Raw genomic sequence first — 21,858 nt, 5'->3', positions numbered from 1 at the left:
TTTGTTGTTTACTGGAATGGCAGGCAATATTCCCTTTCTACATTATTATTATCTATTTAATTTTGCCAGAATTAAGATCCAAGAAAGCACGGACTGCTTTTCGATAACTGGTATCTCCCCAGAGCCTGTAACAATGCGTGGCAGATCTAGGCACTCAGAAGATAGTTGAATAAATGAATGAACGAACGACAGAGAAAGGGCTTCCCCACCAGAAGAGCTGGGCGGGCCACCTAGTCTCTTGGGACCACAGTCAGGAAACGCAGGCGGTCCGCCTGGGTGGCCGCTGACCAGGGTCTGGCAGCCCTGGGGGCACGCGTGCCGTGGGGGAATCCGGCAGAATCCGGGTTCCGGGTTTTCGGGAGCGCCTGCCTCCCTGGAGAGGGCGGGGCCCTCGCGGCTCCCCGTGGGCGGAGCGGGCGGCCAGGCGTGCTGAGCCGCCGGAAGAAGGGCGGGCGACGGGGTCTGTGGCTGCACCGCAGCATCGGGGGCCGCACCCCGAACCCGCCACGGCCCGGGCGAGAGCGACCCGGGGCACGGGCAAAGGCGACGGCGCGCCGGGAGGGTGGAGGCGCCGGGACACCGGGGCTGCGGCCCAGGAGGCTGGGCGCCGGTGGGCCTGGCTGCTGCCGCCGGGCCGGCATCAAAGCAGCGGCCGGCGAGCTGTAGCCTCGCCCGGGTCTGCGGGAAGCCGGTTCTGGGCACCCCTCGCATTGCGGCCCCCAAAGCCCCGCTCCCGGGGGTGCGGCCGGGAAAGCATACCTTGGAGGGGCGGTGGGTTCACCTGGTGCCGCAGCACCCGCCCTAGGCCGCCTCTCGGGAATTTGGAAAAGATTCCCCGGTCCCGTCCGAAGGCCGATAGTCCTCTGAGCTTCCGAAGGAAGCCTGCGTGAACGTTGGGCGTTTTTAAAAGAATCATTGTGTTGGGTGGGGATGTGGTCTGTCTATAAAAGGCCGGGAAAGAACAAAATCTGTTACCCACGGCCCTTCTCTAAAGAGACACCCTCTGGAGCTGAAAGCCTCAAGAACGGGCTCTCTCACGCCCCCATCTCTCGTCCTGCCAGCGTCCAAGGCCGGTCTGGTGAGTAGGAAGCTAAGCTGCCTGTGTCTGCAAGTCTCTAAGTCCGAGGGAGGCACTTCTGGGAGCAGTGAGAAGGGGCATCTCGAAATGAAGCTTCTCTGTTTTTAACCATTTCATAAGATTCGAAAGTTTCCTCACTTTGGTAACAAGCCATTTTACTTTTTATTTATTCAGGGTTAGGATATTTTCCTACATGCTCCTATCCATAGGAGGCAGCTCCTTTCTCTGCATCAGTCACAGATGAAAACAAGAAGCCAAACACCCTGCCCCACAAACTCCAAAAAGTTAGGCCGGCTCCCTTTCCAGGGTGCTAGGACTAGGACTGTTCTTGGGGCCGGGATACACTGGACCTGGTCGCTGTGGAGGCACATGTTCAGATGCCAGGGGTTTCGATGAGATGATGAATTTGGGCTGTTTCCAAATTTTCCTGCTACAAACAGTTATGCAATAGTCCTCATTATATTCAAAGTACTATATTTCCTCCGTTTGAAGACATACCCCTCTCCCCCAATTGAACGTTTCTGAAAGCAGGATGTATCTTAACCCAGAGGTTAAAAGACCTTGCCAGCTGCTGGGCATCCACGTGGGTGGTGCTGTGTCTGTCACTACTTGCCCGTGTGAAAACACAGCCATGTGATTATTCCATCAGTTGAGATACTTGAACTTTAAATTCAGATCTGTAATTGTTTTTAAAAAATAATTTTAAAAGATAATGCTATGATTGCAACATTAAAGCAAAAGATTTTTTTTTTAATTATTAGCACCTTTAATTATTATTTATTTCACTTTTTATTTTTTTTGGCTGTGTTGGGTCTTCGTTTCTGTGCGAGGGCTTCCTCTAGTTGTGGCAAGCGGGGGCCACTCTTCATTGCGGTGCGCGGGCCTCTCACTATCGTGGCCTCTCTTGTTGTGGAGCACAGGCTCCAGACGCGCAGGCTCAGTAGTTGTGGCTCACGGGCCTAGTTGCTCCACGGCATGTGGGATCTTCCCAGACCAGGGTTCGAACCCGTGTCCCCTGCATTAGCAGGCAGATTCTCAACCACTGCACCACCAGGGAAGCCCAAAGCAAAAGGTTTTTAATAATGTCTATGAAGGCACTGTATTCCCAACATTGTTACAGCCCTATGAAGTACATTTATTATCTGCATTTTCTAGATGATGAGACTGAAGCTCAGAGAACTGAAGTGTCTTAGAGCTTTGAAGTGCAAGTGTCAGGATTCTAACCCAGGCTGTCTGGTTTCTAAGCTTGCCCTCTTAACTCCCAAGTCTGTATCCAGGCAGAAGATGCATGCAGCTTACAAGGAAGGAAGTCAAGGCAGGCAGGGACTGTGTATGTTTGTGTATCCTTGGTGTTTGTGTGTCATTGGCTGTTTATGAAAGTGTGTATAGAACTGGAAATTAAAGCCACATCCAAAGCACCAGTTATACTTATTTCCACATTGATGCCACATCTTTGTTTTTGGATCTTTTGCAGTTTTAAATATATTTCTGCAAGTTCTGGAGTTCTAGCTGTATGATCAGTTTTCTGGATCCCTCCTCTCCTGCCTTTTGCTTCTCTAGAAGAATATGAAGAGGCATGTACTCAGACCTACTCAACCGGCCGCCTCCCAAGCAGGCAGTACTTAATTTCAGAAAGGAGTCACTTTTTCAGAGTTGTTAAAGGCACATTAGCCTCTAGGAGCCCCCAGGTTCTGGTGCCGCAGGGACACGCCAAAGTCCTGAGGGCAGGAGATTGTGATCAGAGGAGGGCCATACAACTGTGAGGCGTCTCAGCAGAGGCTCTGGCAGTGTCCTCCCCAGAAGTGGACAAGGCCAGTCGGGTGGCATCATCATGCTACAGCAGCTCCTGATTACCCTGCCCACTGAGGCCAGCACCTGGGTGAAGTTGCACCATCCACAGAAGGCCAAGGAAGGGGCGCCCCTGTGGGAGGACGTGACCAAGATGTTTGAAGGAGAAGGTGAGAGAGGCTGATGGAGGGAGGGGATGGAGGTAGAGGAAGGGGTCTCAGTTTGCTTGCAGAAAGATAGGTACACACGTCATTGAAGTGTCTCTAGGGGAGAAAATTGGAGGAAAGAAGGTCCTTGGGGCTCATGCTTATGGCTTTGGTGAAAGGGATAGCTGTGAGAGAAAATGTTGGGCTCTGAGCACTGGATCTTTGCGACACGTGTGCCATGCTGCTCCCATCTCGTGTCCCCGAATAAACACAGGACAGGAAGACAGAATTCAGGGTGTTCCCCAACAGTGGCTCCGAAGTGTGTAAGTGTGACTCACAGACATTGGGGTTAAAGGTTTCTACTTTCTTAAGCCCTCCAGTGGTTTTCCTTCACAAGTTTCAGTCATTTTAACCCCAAACCAATATTTTTTTCTTTCTTTTCATCTCCTGCCAGGAAGAAGGAATGACATGCTTAGTTACTCTCATTTTACCTTGAAATATATGAGTTCAGTGGGAAACATAACCAAGTTTACACAGTATTTGGTGGTTGGGTCAGAATAGATGGGTGGACAGAGGAATTTGTATGTCTCATGTGGTCTCTTAGTTCGTACCTATAACACTTCAAATCCAGCTTGTATTTGTTACATTCTAGCTCTGTCAGGCAGGGGACTTTGCTAAGCATCTTGATGGATGGAAAAATGAATAATGATCTCTAATGCTAATTATTAATTGATGGAGATAGACACATACTCAGATCAAAAGAAAAGAATAGAAAGTAGCCTAAATACATTCTATGGTAAAATTCTTTTGGAAGATAAGAGACAGGAAACATTCTTCTGATTGTACTTATCAGAGAAAATTTCACAAAGTAGATAGCATGGAATTGTGCCTTAAAAGATGTCTAAGTTTTTTTTACGGAAGAATTGAGGAAAAGATACAAAAGTGGGTACCTTGAAGAGTGGTTCAGAGAATGGAGACTGTTCTAGTCTAACTAAGGGTTAAGAATGTGGTCAGTGTATGTGTCCCACAGATAAAGGATGGTGGTTAGAGGAAACTAATGCTGGGAAAATGTGCTTCAGGCAGATTATAGAGTGCCTTGAAGTCCATGGGAGGTGTTTGTATTTTTCTTTCTAGTCGGGAACCTTTGAACAAAGGAGTGGCCTGGTAGGTCTGTGCTTTTGGACCAGCACTGGCCATTGGGAAACGTTAATGCCCAAAGCAATGCCCTGCAGATCCTCCTCATTAAGGAGGCTCCAGTCTGCTCCTGAGTTGCTCTGAATGTCCCTCTGTGAATGTTTTGAGAGGGGCGCCATATTCAGCAGGTCTACAGGCAGTTTTTCTATTTGGGGGATTTGGGGAGATGCAAACTTTCTGGCTCTTTTCCTTCCTCAGCTCTGCTATCTCAGGATGCTGATGAGACCCAGGGAGAAAGTTTAAAGGATGAAGTGACTCCCGGGGCCCCGACAACAGACTCCCAGGTGGGTTGAAGTTTCCTGTCACTTTCTTGACATGCTTTTTGGTTTTTAAGATTATAACTTGCCCTTTTCTGGGGAGTTGGGGTATATTGAGGCTAACGAATTTCACCCAGAGAATTCAGTGCAAGTTAGTCTTTTACAGAAAACTGGGCCGCAGTGGCAGCAGTTTCCTTACTCATAGAAAACGCTTGTTTCTAACCAACATCTAGATCTAACGTTGTGCGAATTTTTGTAGAGAAAGCAAAATGAGTGATATAATTCTAGCCCCTAAAAACTTGGGACCTAAGATAAACCTCAATTTTAAAAAAATAATTTATTTATTTATTTATTTTTGGCTGCATTGGGTCTTTGTTGCTGTGTGTGGGCTTTCTCTAGTTGGGGCGAGCGGGGGCTACTCTTCGTTGCAGTGTGCGGGCTTCTCATTGCGGTGGCTTCTCTTGTTGCGGAGCACGGGCTTTAGGCGCGTGGGCTTCAGTAGTTGTGGCTTGTGGGCTCAGTAGTTGTGACTCGTGGGCTCTAGAGCGCAGGCTCAGTAGTTGTGGTGCACGGGCTTAGTTGCTCCGCGGCATGTGGGATCTTCCCGGACCAGGGATGGAACCCATGTCCCCTGCATTGGCAGGTGGATTCTTAACCACTGTGCCACCAGGGAAGTCTGATAAACCTCAATTTTTATGAGTATTTCATACTAAAAACAAACTTAGTGAGAATAAAGTTTTGACATTTTTAGTGAGGTACATCTATCACTTCATGATGTGGCCCTTAGAATAGTGTCTGGAGCAGAGGTCAAACTGCAGCCAAAGACGTGAGTAGAGAAGAAATGGTCAGGCCACAGAGCATACACATTAGACAGGCTGGGCGGTTACAACAGGGTGTGGAAACGGTGTCCTTACCACCTGGTAGAAGGATAGGTGAAACAGAAGGAAAACTGTAGAATAAACGAGAAAGGAAGACTGTTAAAGAGGGATGTTATTCGAGGACAGAAGAGTTTTAAGTGAGAACTTGGGTTCTGAAATTAGATGGTACAAGGTTTGAACTCATCTCCTGTATTTACTTGCTCGGTGATTTTTTTAGCTGTTTACAATCCCAGTTTCCTCTGTTAATTCAGATGCTAACACCTTTTAGGATTGAAATGTATTCCAGGGTTATTTCTGGTAATATGGAAGAAATAATAATATTCTAATTATTTGAAGAAGTATCTTATATCTACATTCCACTTATCTGGAATTCTTACCACCTGACATTTGTCAAAAACTGGTGGGATTCTTAGCACTGGGATAAGATTAAATTTCTTAAAATTGAGTTGTAATTTACATATAGGAAAATACACTTAAGAGAGTACATAGTTCTATTTTGACGTATGTATATACCATGTAACCAAATCAAGATATAGAGCATTTCCACCATCTCAGAATGTTCCCTTGTGCCCCTTTCCAATTAAAACTCTGTTTTACCCCCAGTAGAGAGTACATGGGATCTCTGCATTATTTCTTAAAACTGCATGTAAATCTACAATTAAAATTATATAATAAATCTGTAATCTCAAAATAAAAAGTTTACTTGAAAAAAGAATCTAAAAAAAAAAAAAGAATTTATACGCTGCAATGGTTAGGTATAGTGCTCTACAAATGTCAGTTAGGTTAAGTTGGTTGATAGGTTGTTCAAATCTATATCCTTGATGAATTTTTGTCTACTTGTTCCATCATTTACTGAGAGGAGTGTTAAAATCTCTAATTATTATGGTTTCATCTATATCTCCCTTTAGTTCTGTCAACTCTGCTTTATTTATTTTGAATTCTGTTATCAGGTGCATAAACACATAGGATTGTTGTCTTCTTGATGGACTGACCATTTATCATTACGAAATGTCTCTTCTTTATGCCTCATAATATTCTTTTTCCTAAGCCCACTTTGTCTGATTTAACGTAGCTCCTCCAGTGTTTTTAGTTATTGTTGGTATAGGATAGCTTTTTCTCATTCTTTTACTTTCTTTTTTAAAATTTATTTATTTATTTATTTTTGGCTGCGTTGGGTCTTCGTTGCTGCGCCCGGGCTTTCTCTAGTTGTGGCGAGTGGGGGCTACTCTTCATTGCGGTGCGTGGGCTTCTCATTGTGGTGGCTTCTCTTGTTGTGGAGCATGGGCTCTAGGGTGCGCGGGCTTCAGTAGTTGTGGCTTGTGGGCTCAGTAGTTGTGGTTTGTGGGCTCTAGAGTGCAGACTCAGTAGTTGTGGTGCACGGGCTTAGTTGCTCCGCAGCATGTGGGAGCTTCCTGGACCAGGGATCAAACCCGTGTCCCCTGCATTGGCAGGCGGATTCTTAACCACTGCGCCACCAGGGAAGTCCCTCATTCTTTTACTTTTAACTTCTTTGTGCCTTTATATTTAAAGTGTGACCTTCTTAAATATAGCTGGGTTGTGCTTGCTTAGTACATTTACAGTTACATAATCATTGATGTGGTGGGATTTAAGTGTGTATTCTTGTTCTTTGTTTGCTGTTTGTCAAATCTATTCTTTTGTTTCTTTGTTCCTCTCCTGCCTTCTTTTGGATTGTGCAGTTTTTTTAGTATTCTATTTTATGTCCTCTAATGACTTTTTTAGCTGTACTTCTTTCATTTGTTTTTAGTGGTTGCTCTAGCTATTACAATATGCATTTTTCACATGTCACAGTTGAATTACTACTATACTGTTTCACATATAATATGAAAGCCTTATTTTCCCATTTACTCTTCCCATTCTTTGTGTATTGTCATCATGCTTTTCACTTTACATCTTATACACCCCATAATACATTGTTCTTATTTTTGCTTTTAACAGTAAATTGTCTTATAAGAAATTAAGAAAAGGAAAAAAAACGAGCCTTTCATCTTTGCACACATTTACCAATTCAAGCACTTTTCATTCCTTCCTTTAGTTCCAAGTTTTTTTTTTTAACTTTTGAATTTTATTTTATTTATTTTTTATACAGCAGGTTCTTATTAGTTGTCTATTTTATACATATTAGTGTATATATGTCAATCAGTATCTCCCAATTCATCCCACCACCAAGTTCCAAGTTTCTAACTGACATTATTTCCCTTCAGCCTAAAGAATGTCATTTAGCATTTCCTGTAGTGGGGGTGTTCTGATGATGAATTCTCACAGCTTTGGTGATCTAAAAATGTCTTTATATGGTCTTCCTATTTGAGAATCTTTTACTGAATATGGAATTCTAGGGTGACTGTTTTTTCTTTTAAGCACTTTAAAGATGTTCCATGATTTTGTGGCTTGTATTGTTTCAGATGAGAAGTCAGCTATTATTCTTATTCTTTCCCCACATGTGACATGTCTTTCTGTTTGTTCCTTTGTTTTATACCAACTTTTCTTGGTTTTTTTGTTCCTCCTTTCCTACCTTTTTTTCACTACTTTTATGTTCTTCCCTTTTATCTTTGCTCTTCAGCAGTTTTAATGATGTGCGTAGACATGATATTCTCTGAATTTTTTTCCCCCCCATGGAGGGTTTGCTGGCTTTTGGATTTGTGGGTTGATTTTTTACTCAAATTTGGAAATTTTTCAGCCTTTATTTCTTCAAATATTTTTTTCTGCTCATTCTCTCTTCTCCTTCTTAGATTCTAATTACATGTATATTAGACTACTTGATATTATCCCAGGTTTTTTGGTTTTTTTGTTTTTCTTTTTCTCTCTTGGTGCTTCCATTTGAATACTATCTGTTGACCTGTGTTAAGTTTCACTGATTTTGTCTTCATCAGGGTCCATCTGTTGTTAAGCCCATCCAGTGGATTTTTCAGATATTGTGTTTTTCACTTGTAGAATTGTCTTTTAGTTCTTTTTTAGCATTTCTATCTCTCTCCTCAATTAACCCCACGTTTTCACCTATTCTATCCATATTTTATTGTAAATTCTTCAACATATATTTTATTTTTTAAATAAATTTATTTATTTATTTATTTTTGGCTGCGTTGGGTCTTCATTGCTGTGTGCAGGCTTTCTCTAGTTGCGGGGAGTGGGGGCTACTCTTCCTTGCGGTGCACAGGCTTCTCGTTGTGGTGGCTTCTCTTGTTGTGCAGCACGGGCTCTAGGGCACACGGGCTTCAGTAGTTGTGGTGCACGGGCTTAGTTGCTCTGCAGCATGTGGGATCTTCCTGGACCAGGGCTCAAACCCGTGTCCCCTGAATTGGCAGGCAGGTTCTTAACCACTGCGCCACCAGGGAAGCCCTCTTCAACATATATTTTAATAATTTCTTTAAACTCCTTTTCTGCTAATTCCAATGACTTGGTTACCTAGGTGTTTGCTTCTTATGTTTTTATTTTCTTGATTGTAGGTCAGATATTCCTCCTCCTTTGTATGTCTAATAATTTTTTTATTGTAGTTCAGATATTGTGTATAAAAGAACGGTGGAGGATGAAATATGCATAGATAGGTCCATTTCTCCATCAGCCTGGAAGGACGTTGGTGTTGAGGTGAATAACTACCATGGTTTCCAGTTCTTTGACGAAACCTCAGATGCATGGCCTCCTGGGCAAGCATCTGCTATTTCATACTGTTAGAGCATTCATTGTATCCCTGGGGGTTGCAGCTTTCTACAGGATTGCTTTGGCTGAACCAAGAAAGAAGGCATATGCAGATTTCTACAGAAATTGTGGTTCCATGAAAAATTTTGAGGCGATGAGGAAGGCTGGTATCTTTCAGAGTGCAAAGTGATTTTAGAATGTAAAGAATTTCTTTGGGTTGAGTTTCATGAAGTTTGTCACTGACCTGTGTTCCTGAACTATGAAACATGAATATCTGGGCTAAGGAATAATTTCTCTTGTTAAATAAACAATTAACAAATAAAGATATATATGGATAGATAGATACATAGATATAGCCTGTTTATATTTTTTGTCTGTTCCATTTATTTACAGAAGACTCTAAGCCTTTTCCTCTGACTGGTGGTTAAGGTGAGGGACTGATTATTCATATTTTTACTAGAGCTGTGGCTGAGCTCTGGCTGAGATACACTTTAATTTGATTGAGTTCACTTCTGATTAACCCAACTACCAGTGCCCCATGCCACCACTGCTGAGGGGCCGATCCTTTTTACTTCTTCAGTATTTGAGCTAGGGAGGGGTTAGACCACAGTTCCAGACAGTTTTGTTCATCTTGCATTAAACTCCAGCAGGGCCCCAGAATTTCAACTCAGCAGGGATGCACTGGTCTTTGTGACAATAAGTGCTAAAAGCCTCTCTCTTCCCTCCCCCAGCCCCTCTGATCTCATCTCCTTGCATTCCCCTTCACTAGCCCACCTCCAGCAATGCTGGCTACTCTCCTGTTCCTCAGACAAGCCAAGGACACTCTCACCTCAGGTCCTTTGTCCCCATCTGGAAGGCTCTCCCCTCAGATTTCCACGTGGCTCTTCCTCACTGAGTTCATGTCTCTGTTCAAATATCACCCTTTTAGGAAGGCCTTCCCCAGCCACCCTACGTGAAAGATCCTCCCCATCCTCACTGTGGTTCTCCCTGTTCCCCTTATCCTGCTTAATTTTTTTCTAAGACATATATGACCATCTGTCCTTCTGTATGTTTAATTATTTATGGTAGTCTCTGAGAATCACCAAACAGATCCAGAGGAGGCTCCCAGTAAAACTAGTTTAGAATCTCTCAGAATTTAGAATACTGTAAGAACATCTTGGATCTTGATGGAGGTGGTCTCAGACTGAAAAGGAATATATTTGATATTCTAGGAACTGTTGACCTTCAAGGACATATCTGTGGACTTCACCCAGGAGGAGTGGGGGCAGCTGGCCCCTGCTCACCGGAATCTGTACCGGGAGGTGATGCTGGAGAACTATGGGAACCTGGTCTCAGTGGGTAAGCATGGGTTACACATACGTCCAGAAACCTGCCCATTACAGGACAGTCACTATTCCTAAATTATTAAATGCTGTAGATTCCCTGGAGCCTGGCCTTGGGTTCTGTGTTGGAGATAGATGTCTCATTCCTTTGAAAATCAAGCCAGAGCATACCTGAATCTCCTCCCTTGGGGGAACAGTTTTACTTTGTAGAGTGAGAACAGAAAAACATGCTGTGGTGCCCCTTTCTGTTTTCAGAGACCCTAAATACCAGAGGATTGGAACTACATTCCAGGGATGGTTCTTAGACCTCAGCATAAATATTCATACCCTTTTTTTCACTCCATAAGTAGGATGTCAACTTTCCAAACCTAGTGTGATTTCCCAGTTGGAGAAAGGAGAAGCGCCATGGATGACAGAGAAAGAAGGCCCAGGAGATCCCAGTTCAGGTGAGACCAAGGCAGATGGTGCCTTTCAATATGTAGGCCAGAGTGCCCAGCATCTTCCCAGGCTGCGGGAAGGCTGAGAGGGTGGACAGGCATGCACTGAACCCGATTTTACCCCTCCCTTTGCACCCCTTTCCTTCACCTAACCTTGCAAAAGTCTCTGAAGTTGGAGGGAAAAGAAGTCTTCTCTTCATTAAGGTTAAACTTGATTTTCCTTCTTTCTTCAGTATCCTAAAGTCTGCCAATCGAAAGCTCCTTTCCCTAAGCAGTCAGATGTACGTGGTCTCTCCTCAAAGAAAACGGATCTCTTTTCAGGACTCTCACTGCATTCTACAAATCTTTAATCTTCCCTCTTGCATTCTATTTCTACTTTTCACCAACTTTTCAGTTTACAATCCTAGCTTTGATTCTCACTCTCCCTTTAACTCAAGTATCTTTATTTATTGTAATAACTATTTTATGGAAAGTCCTGCAAGAGAAATTACCACAGGATTCCTTCTCATCAAATCCAATGGTTTTTAACAATCTCCTTAAACTTTGCTTTTATTATGAAATATTTTAGATATTCAGAAAGGCATAGAGAACATTATAATAAATTTCTATGTAGCTTCCACCTAGATTAAGAAATAAAACAGAGTTTAAGCCCCGCTATTCCCCTCCTACCTTTTGAAACAACCAACTCTTCTGAGTTTAAATATTTTCATTTGTATATGTATCTTCATACTTGTATTGCATGTGTGTATCCCCAAGCAATATATAATGCTGTTTTGCATGTTCTTATTCTTTAAATAAATGGTATATATACTTTTCCACTTGCTTTTCTCATTCAACACCGTTGATATTTATCCATATTGTTCTGGTTCATTCATTTCTGTTGAATTAATAAAGCACAATTTATCCATTTTCCTGTTGATAGACATTTGTACTGTTTCTAAATTTGGGGATTACAAAGATATTGGCGTAAAACTTTGTGTAAAACTTCTCGTGTTTCTCTGAGATATTTGATAGAAGGAGACTTGTTGGGTCATCTTCATTTTGCTAGGTTTTACAAAATTGTTCTTCAAACTAGTTGCACCAATTAGTACTCCTATCAGCAGGTTTTGAGAGGTTCCAGAACTCAGCATCTTTGTCAACACTTGTCATTGTCAAAGTTTCACATTTTTATAAATTCAGTGGGTGAATATCTTGTTGGTTTTTTTTCATTTTCCTGATTACTAATAAGAGGGAGCATATTTTTCATGTTTATTGGCCATCTATCCAGGATTCCTTTTCTGAAAATTACTTGTTTATATCCTTTGTGAATTTTTATATTATCTTTTTTCCTTATTGATTTATAGAAAAAATATATATATTATTTTATATCTTTAAGATTTTGATTTTCATACTTAGGTTAAATCTGAATTTATTTTATATGTAGTATGAGGTGAGGCTCTAGTTTAACTTTTTACGTGTGGATAATCAGTCCAAGAACCAATTATTGAATAGTTAATGCCACTCTGTCACCTGCCAAGTTTCTAAAGCCAGGCTGTCTTAATTACTATATTTCATAGTGAGACTTAATATCTTGTTCTTCAAAATTGTCCTGGCTATTGTTAGCCCCTTGCTTTTCCATATGAATTATATAATGAGTGCATCAGTTACACACACACACACACACAAATACTCTGGTGGTATTTTGATTGGAATAGAATTGAATTTATAGATCAATTTGGGAGGGAATTGATATTATGATATTGAGTCCTACTGTCCAGGAACGTGGTATATTGCTCCACTTACTGATATTTCCTAATTTTTTAAAATAAAGGATTTTCCCCCATAAAAGTCTTGTACACATTGCACATCTTTTGTCAGATTCATCCTGAAGAACTTATATTTTATTGCTAATTTATTTTATTTTTTTGGCCACCCTGCACAGCTGGTGGGATCTTAGTTCCCCAACCAGGGATTGAACCCAGGCCCTTGGCAGTGAGAGCACGGAGTCCTAACCACTGGACCGCCAGGGAATTCCCTGCTATTTTAAATGGTATAAATTTTTTCAATTATGTTTTCTCTTTTTTGCTAGTGTGTAATAACATAACTGGTTTTGATCTTCTAGCCAGCCACCTTGTTTCACTCTGTTATTAATTCCAATAATTTGTACATTCTCCTGGGTTTTCTCTTTTTCAACTTATAATAATGAAAATAATAATAATAGCTACCATGAATGTTCTTTCCCTGTCTCTGGATGAAATCTCAGATAGGTCCCATAGGTGGTCCAGTCCCTTTAAATAATAAGAACAGTCTGATTTTAGTGAAATGTGTAATTCAGTATAATAATAAAAACTCCCAACTTCAAAGTTATATCTTCTCTCCTCCCCTAGCTTGGGCCTGCTTCAGCTTGGATACCGAATTGGGAAGGGGTCATAGATGGCCTGTTCTCTCTTCCCCTATCTTCTTCTTCTCCTCTTCCTTCTCCCTGATCCAGGACCAGAATCAGGGGCCTGCAGAACATAGACTTTATTTTTGCATCTATTCATTTAGAATTTGGAATTTGGAAGTACCAATGATCCTTCTGTGTTAACCAAAAATCCTACAAGAAGTTATACTTGTCAGGAATATGGAACTGTCAGTTGAAATATTAGTAATGGTGCAATAAATTATTTTAAAAAAACAGTCAGAATTTTAAATATCCTTTAAAGAAAGGATATTTTCATAGAACATAGCAATAGTAGCAACATAGCAGTCTGGGTTTCTTACAAGTCTCCTTTGTATAATTAACACTTCCCGGGACAGATTAATAACTACAGGAAGCAGAACAATGTGTAAATATTGATATAAGCTTCAGTAAAAGACAGCTTGACATTCTTGTGAATGTTCTTAGTTCAAATTTTTTTGTTTTTGTTTTTTTTGGCCACACCGTGCAGCTTGTAGGATCTTAGCTCCCTGACCAGGTATTGAACCCAAGCCCTCGGCAGTAAAAGCGCACAGTCCTAACCACTGGACCACCAGGGGGTTCCCTCAAACCTTATTTTTTGAACTAGCTGGAGTGGGAAGACAGAAATCTTTTTATCTTTCTGAGAATGTTTTCCAAAAGTAGTTATCAATTAAAAAGACACTGTTAAGACATAGCCTTATGAAATTTCATTATTTAGTATTAATAGAAAGAAGAGGACTAAAATGTTCAAATTTTTACCCTATATATAAAATCACACTTTTACCTGGTTCATTGTTTCTTAATTTCCCATTACCTCTCCAGACTGCCTAACCATATTTAAATATACTCAAAACTTCATGTACTTTATATGTATTGTTATCTAAATCTCTAGTCCATATCCAGTATAATAATTGATTTTTCGAAGCATAATGAATATGAGTTATTTGCATTTTTTCCATTTCTTTCAGACTTGAAGGGTAAAACAGAAACAGCTGCGTCAACTGCAAAGAACGACGTTTTACAGGAACAGTTCTATCATGGCATGATGATGGAAAGGTTCATGAGGGATGATGTCATTTATTCCACATTGAGAAAAGTCTCAAAATATGATGATGAGTTAGAAAGCCACCAGGATAGCCATGGAAGAGACGTGAGACAAACCATCTTGACCCATAAGAGGAGAGGCCAAGAAACTTACAAATTTGGCAAAAATATTGTGAGTTCTAATGTTGTTATAGAACAGAGGCACCATAAATATGACACACCTAGAAAGAGAAACAAATACAAATCAGATTTGATTAATCATCCAACAAGTTACATAAGAACAAAAACCTACGAATGTAATATATGTGAAAAAGTCTTCAAACAACCCATTCACCTTACCGAACACATGAGAATTCATACTGGTGAGAAACCTTTCAGATGTAAGGAATGCGGAAGGGCCTTTAGTCAAAGTGCATCCCTTACCACACACCAAAGAATCCATACTGGTGAGAAACCCTTTGAATGTGAAGAATGTGGCAAAGCCTTCAGACATCGTTCATCTCTTAATCAACATCATAGAACTCACACTGGTGAGAAACCCTATGTATGTGATAAATGTCAGAAAGCTTTCAGCCAGAACATTAGCTTGATCCAACATTTGAGAACTCATTCTGGAGAGAAACCCTTTACATGCAATGAATGTGGGAAAACCTTTAGACAGATTAGACACCTTAGTGAACATATAAGAATTCATACTGGGGAGAAGCCCTATGCATGCACCACATGTTGTAAAACCTTTAGTCATAGAGCTTATCTAACGCATCACCAGAGAATCCATACTGGGGAGAGACCCTACAAATGTAAGGAATGTGGGAAAGCCTTTAGGCAAAGGATACACCTTAGCAACCATAAAACTGTTCATACAGGAGTGAAAGCGTATGAATGCAACCGCTGTGGAAAAGCCTACAGGCATGATTCATCCTTTAAGAAACATCAGAGGCATCACACAGGAGAAAAACCTTATGAATGTAATGAATGTGGAAAAGCCTTCAGCTATAATTCATCACTTACTCGACACCATGAAATACACAGGAGAAATGCCTTCCAGAATAATGCCTAAAAACAGATTATTCAACATGAACAAAAGCCAGGTCTAAATCAGTGATTCTGTGCTTTGAATTTCAGGACTCTAAATTGGAGGAATTGACATAATGATGCCAACTTCTAATTTTGCCCATTGTGTAAATAAACATTACATTGATAACTACTGTCTACTAATAACTCCACACAAAGTACTTAATCAAGAATAAAAGCTGGCCCTTCAAATTAAATTCAACAATATAGAAAATTCACACATTATTACTTTTATGAGCTCATGGTAGATTAATAAATTATCCATCATGGGCATTCACTGATTTACAGACCAGCATTTGGGAACTACTGTTTAAAACATCACCACCCCTATTTTTTTTAATGAAAAAAAAATTTTTTTTAATGGGGAAAACTTTCACATGGTATAAACTTCAAAAGGTACAGTCAGTTGTGTAAGTGAAAAGACTTCTTCCTCCATCCCCCACCACAAAATTCTACCAGAGGCAACCATTTTTTATAACTAAGTTTTTTGTACACCCTTCCAGAGATCTTTCTGTTTAAATCCAAGAGAATACATATATACATTTTTTACTTTTTAAGCATAAATGGCAGCCCCCCATACAAACACATATTACTTTTATTACTTCACTGTATATCATGGAGGTCACTCCATATCAGTAAACAAAGTGCCTCCTCATTCTTTTTTTATAGCTGATAGTATTCCATGGTTTGAATGTACTTTAGCCACTTCACTATAGATGGATTTTTGAATTTCCAATCTTTTATTTATATGATGTTGCAATGAATAGTCTTATGCATTTTTATTTCTCACAATGTAAGTACATGCATAGGGTAAATTCCTAGAACAGGAATTTCTGTGCTAAAGGGTATGCACATTTGTATGATGGATACTGCCAAACTGACCTTCATAGAGGTTGGACCAATTTATTTTCCAGCAAGATACAGAACTGTGGGAACCATATCTGGTGCTGAAGCATCTCCTGATCCAACAGCCCCATCATCCATTAAAGAAGTATCAGCTTCTCTCAATAACATAGCTTAGAAGTACCAGCTGAGCTGCATCCCCATAAAGAGCAGCACTTGCCATCCCTGGAGCCAGAGAGAAATCTGCATGTTATCAAATAGCAGCCAGACCCACCAAAGTCTCAGTTGGAGAAGGAGAAGACATCTCTCCACCAACTGTTACAGTCCCTGACTTCTGAGTCTGGAACTGTCTGATGAATTAGAGTTCACTTAAAGAGACTGATCCACCTGCCTTAGCAAGTATAATCTTGGCTGCAACCCCTTTGTTTGGAATGGAGGAAAACTGACAATGGAGTCAGGGTACTTAATATAGCAGGATATACCACAGCTGATCAACTGACCATACGTAGCATTTTACAGGATGGCAATGTTAGCGAGTTACAGTTCACATGTGGAAGGAGACAGAAACAAGGTAGGACACGACTTTCTAATTAATAAACATTAATTAATGAAGAGAGCATTAATTAGTTGACATTGCTTATTATGTGTGAAAGCTGAGTGCCAAGGTCAGGACCACAGTGATTTTGTACATGTTCATTTTTCATTCTGGTAAAGTTTTATTAAAGTTTTAGTGATTCTGTGAAATGTTGATGGATTTCCCCTCATCTTCATCCCCACAGCCACTACTCAGTTATAAACCAAAGCCTGGCACTTAAGATCCTTCATTACATCTAGTCCTACCTTACAGCTTCCTCTTCCATTTACTTATCTCCTTCCCATATGGGCTCTGACTACACTCAAATATATTAGTTGAAAATCTTTAAGTTACAAGTAACAGAAATCAACTGAGGTTAGTTAAGTCTCAAAGAGAGGTGTTAACAGAGGGATATTGGGGTATCTCATGGAATTCAGGGCAGCAATACATTATAACAGTGGACTGAGACCAGGATCTGAAATGCTTTGGAAAACCCAGGCAGTTTTCTCTCCATCTCCGACCTCTGCTTCTTGTGTTTTCTTTATTCTGGCTTTTCTTTTTTGTTTTCAACACCTCATTGCAAATCACGGTTACCATCAGCTTTAGATTTTACATATATTCACTTTCCATCACTCAGAGAAAAACTGTCTTCTCTTTCTCACTTCTTATCTCAAAATCATGGGGAAGCTCTCTTACTGGCCCAGCTACGTCAGGTGCCCACCGCTAAACAAGTCACCTGTAGGCAGAGATCTCAGCTTCTGTGGGAACCATGTGGATGGTGTGGTGGTGAATGGGGCGGGGGGGGGGGCTGGAGGGGCAGGAGAGCAGAAGAAAGGGTTACTGTTCATAGCATTCCAGATCCTACTCACTCTTCAATGCTGGCTCATCAGGTCAGAATTTTAGAACTGGAAAGGATCTAGGAACTCACCTAATTGAAACTTCTCTCTTTATAGATGAAGAAATGGAGACTCCCCTTCTTTAATTACTCACATCTTTTCACCTGAGTCATATTTTTGAGCATTTTTTTCCTCTAAGTTTGTTAGCCTGGCTTTCCAAACACTTGCCCTTAATGGCTGAACATAGCTGCTTTTCGCCATTGTAGGAGTTTTACTTCTCAGATCTATTGCCCCAAGGAGGTCTTTCATAAATTATGCTTCAGAGCCTACCCACTGGCTTTGCCTTTTATCAGTGCTTATTCATTCATTCGATTTATCCCACAGGCACTTCTCCTTCTGTTGGTTATGTGAATGTTCTTCCCCAGAACTGTGTCCTTAGGCATAATTCTCTTCTCAAGCTAGACATTTTGTCTGATCTTGTTAACATCCCAACGCCTCTTACATCTATATCTTACAAATCTCTCCTGAGCTCTAGGAGAAAACATTATGTTCACTATCCCACTGGATATCTCCACTTGGGTAACTCATAGTCACCTCAAAGTCAGTGTGTCCAAAACTCAACTCAATTTTTTCAATAAAATCTGTATTCCTTAATCCAGGAAGTGGTATCACCACTCATCCAATTCTCCAGTTTAAACTTCTCCCTCTCATCCATCACCTTTCCCAATCAGTCACCAGGTCCTATACATTCTGTTTAGGATCTCTTCAGTTTATATCCTCTGCTCTATTCCCATTGTCAGTACTTTAATCAGGCTCTTAGAATTTCCTAACTGCTTAAATAGATTCCCAAATATTTTTTCTATATCTAATCTGGACTCATCTCTCTATCGTCCCCACTGCTGCTAGAGTGGTCACACTAAAACATATAACTAATCAAATTATTGCTTGAAATCCCTCAATGGTTTCTTATAACTTGAAGCTAAATGTCAGATTCCTTAATAGAATACTTGGTATAGAGCACTGCCTATTTTTCTAGTAGTGGCTCCCAAATTTCCCCCCAAGCGTACTTCTCTCCAGCCATAAACATCTTATGGTCCTCCAAATATTCCATGCTATTTCATGGTTTCTGGTCATCAACTATGCTATTTTTTCCTCCTTCTGCCTAACTTCTTTGTTAGCTCCTACTCATCCTCCCAGATTTAGTTTGTGTCACATCTTCAGGGAATACTACACAAAATTTATGAAGTTTTGGATGAACACTTGAAGTCTTGGATGAATTTACTAAATAAATATCTAGGCCTTATCCTACAGGATTTTTGACTAGAGAGTGATAGCAATGGATTTTAATTTTATAAAATTACTCTGGAATCACTATGGAGGACCCTGGCTCAACATGAAGCAATAGCCAGGGCTATTCAACTTCAATTTGCTTCACACTGTTGCTTGCTACACTTCCTTCTTTTCTTACCGTTGCCACCATGGGTTTACACCTAAAAAAAAAAAAAAATCATCTAATCCTTGCCTCAGGCTCTGTTTTCTTGAAGACTCTGGTTAAGACAAGCACACAGCCCCAGTTTGAGTAATCAGGGCCAACTGGACAATTTCTGGACTTATCTTTGAGGTATTAGGGAATGGACTTCCTTTTTTTCCACTGGACACAAATCTGGAAGACTGTGGCCCTGGAAGCTACTGGCAGTGGAAGAGGAGGAAGACTGCTTATAAATGGAAAAACACAGAGGAAATAGATCCAAGAAATGGAGAGAGAAAACTCAGTTCTGGTCTCACTGTTTGACATCTGGATCAAGCCTCACCTGAAGCTAGAGCTCCTGGGTTTTCAAACTGATAAATGAATAAACCCTAATTGATTCAAGAGTTCAAATGTCCTACATCTGAGGCTGCCTGTTTTAGCAGAAGCATGGCCCAGTCTTACATCCTTAACTCATTCCCAGCTCCCCCAACTTCCTAGCTTAGGGCTACCTTTTCTGGCTTTCTCTAACTAAGCAACGCCCTTTTCAATTACCAGAAACTGGTGTTTGGCTAAAGAGAGGCTGACCTTAATACAGGGAAGAGAAGATTCTCAAATACAGAATATTGTCAGTGGGTTTCTCTTAAGCATATAAAAATTATGTCAATGATTGTTCTAGCACCTGTAAGGAACACAAACTTGAGCAAGATAAATTCCCTGCCCTTAGGTCTGATGCTCAAGAGCAGCACTGTCCAAGAGAAATATAATGTGAGCCACAACACAAATGCGAACCACATAAATAACTTAAAAATTTCTACTAGCCACATTAATACAATAAAAAGCAGTAAGTAAAATTAATTTTAAAAATATATTCCATTTGATACAATATATCCAAATATTACTATTTCAACATGTAATCAATATAAAAGTTATTAGTGAGTTAACTTTTTTTTTTTTTTTTAGTAAATCTTCAAAATACAGTATTTTATAGTTACAGCAGATGTCATTTTGGACTAGCCACATTTCAAATGCTTAAGAGCCACACGTGCCTAGTGGCTACTGTGTTGGACAGTGACGCTCTCAAGAGCATTCATATAGATAAACACTTTTATCATATAAACACTTCAATGGAAGACTGTAATCAGTGTGATTTAGAGGTACAAATTCTACCCTCTGAAAGAGTAAGGAAAGTAAGATGGAAAGAGGAAAACAGACAATTTGTGTCTAACAGTATTTCCCATATTACAGATATCCCTGGAGGTGGAGGAACTAAATCAAAGGCTTTTGTATACAGATGGACCTTAAATGCCCCGACTTCTTATGATAGCCTTTTGGGGAAAGGGTAACATTTTCTGAAATTTGAGAATGAAAGCTTTGGGCAACATCGTCTTGCTGTCTTGGAAATTTCTTTTCCCCATAGCATGATCATTTCTGAATCGCTTCTGCTTCACTCCACCAATCAGCATTGCCCCCTCAAACTCCGTTTGAAGATAACAGGTCCATGTGTGAAAGGGTTGAGGAGGGGCTTTCGTGCATTGGGAATTGCATCCTGGTGAAGGAAAGTTATACTTGGGAGGAGGCAGAAACCTCCAGCCTCAATACAGCAATGCCCACCCATATTTCACTTGATGTGTAAGACTTCCCTCAACTTTCATATTTCCAAGAACAAGGACGTTTTCCTACACAACCACAAAATCATTTTCACACTCAGGATACTGATAATTGATTGATACTATTATCTAATATGTGTCGCATTTAAATTCCCCCAACTGACCCAAAATCTCCTTTGTAGTTTTCTTTTTTATTTAACTTTTTTTTTTTTTTGGCCGTGCTGCGCTGCTTGCGGAATCTTAGTTCCCTGACCAGCGATTGAACCCAGGCGAGGGCAGTGAAAGCACTGGACCACCAGGGAACTCCCAACATTTCTGTATTTTTTAAAAAGAAATCGGAGAATTCCCTGGCAGTCCGGTAGTTAGGACTCGCTTTCACTGCTGGTGCTGGGGTTCAGTCCCTGGTGGGGACACTAAGATCCGCAAGCTGCGAGGCCCATAAATAAGTAAGTAAATAGATAAATAAATAAATAAATAAAATCTTTCCCTATTCTGAAGTCCAAAATGTATTTAGGTTTTTAATCCTCCTGGAATTGATATTTGTGATGAAGTGGCACAAGGGGTCTCATTTTATATATTTTTTCATAAGGATACCCTATTGTCTCAGAACCTTCATTAAAAAAACCATCTTTTTTTCTCCATTTCAATGCGATGCCACCTTTGTCACAAATCGTTTCCAAATATGTGATGACTGTTAAAAAAAAAAAAAGCAATAATTGTCATAAAAGTCAGACTAGTGGTTTCCTCAGGAAGGAGGCATGGGAGTGTATTTGGGAAAGGCACGACACTATCTATTTTTGCTCTACATGATGACATGTCTGTTCAATAATTATTATACTTACCTTTCTATTTCAGAATATAATTGTGTTATATTTCCCAATAAAAGGGTTAATTAAAAAGTAAGCAAATAGAAAAAAGAAATACATTGATGAGACGAGCGTCAGCATCTTTTAAAAGTGAGTTCGTGGTTGTTCTCTCAGCTGGGAAAGCTGGTACGAGGTGCAAAGAAAGGCGTACAGAACCCAAGGTGGCAAAGCGCAGACGCAGCGCTAACGGGCAGAGGCCAAGGGCACCGCGGAAAGGGACATGCCCAGACCTTTCTCCTACACTGGCTTGGCAGTAGCCGGGAGCCGCCAGGGTGGGAGCTTCTTGGTCAAGTGACGGCGCAGTTCCGCCCCGAATGAACTCACACGCACAGCCAGCGACCCACAAGGACGACCTCCGCAGAGGCGGACCCGCATC

At 40.7% G+C, this 21,858-nt stretch overlaps 1 protein-coding gene across 4 annotated transcripts; it reads left to right on the top strand.

Moving 5' to 3' along the window:
• Positions 1–425: 425 nt before the first annotated feature.
• ZFP69 (ZFP69 zinc finger protein) lies at positions 426–15,388 on the top strand. 4 transcript variants are annotated; one of them, XM_061184423.1, is made up of 7 exons: positions 426–1,078; positions 2,553–3,036; positions 4,405–4,490; positions 10,204–10,330; positions 10,665–10,760; positions 12,673–12,780; positions 14,139–15,388. In XM_061184423.1, exons 2-7 carry the CDS (start codon positions 2,910–2,912, stop codon positions 15,272–15,274), a joined length of 1,680 nt encoding a protein of 559 aa, XP_061040406.1. In that variant the 5' UTR covers positions 426–1,078; positions 2,553–2,909; the 3' UTR covers positions 15,275–15,388. The 4 variants fall into 4 exon arrangements, with proteins under 4 accessions (XP_061040406.1, XP_061040405.1, XP_061040408.1 ...); XM_061184422.1 differs by having other exon boundaries at positions 10,662–10,760; XM_061184425.1 differs by lacking the exon at positions 12,673–12,780.
• Positions 15,389–21,858: the final 6,470 nt, after the last annotated feature.

The sequence above is a fragment of the Eubalaena glacialis genome, chromosome 3, assembly GCF_028564815.1.
Source record: "Eubalaena glacialis isolate mEubGla1 chromosome 3, mEubGla1.1.hap2.+ XY, whole genome shotgun sequence".
NCBI classification, from domain to species: domain Eukaryota; kingdom Metazoa; phylum Chordata; class Mammalia; order Artiodactyla; family Balaenidae; genus Eubalaena; species Eubalaena glacialis.
This window is presented reverse-complemented; position numbering and strand designations above follow the sequence as displayed.

Coding starts and splice junctions, on each gene's coding strand:
- ZFP69 (XM_061184422.1), top strand. CDS start 2,910: ATGCTACAGCAGCTCCTGATTACCCTGCCCACTGAGGCCAGCACCTGG. Junction 4,491..10,203: donor CCCCGACAACAGACTCCCAG/GTGGGTTGAAGT, acceptor TTGATATTCTAG/GAACTGTTGACCTTCAAGGA. Junction 10,331..10,661: donor TGGGAACCTGGTCTCAGTGG/GTAAGCATGGGT, acceptor TCACTCCATAAG/TAGGATGTCAACTTTCCAAA.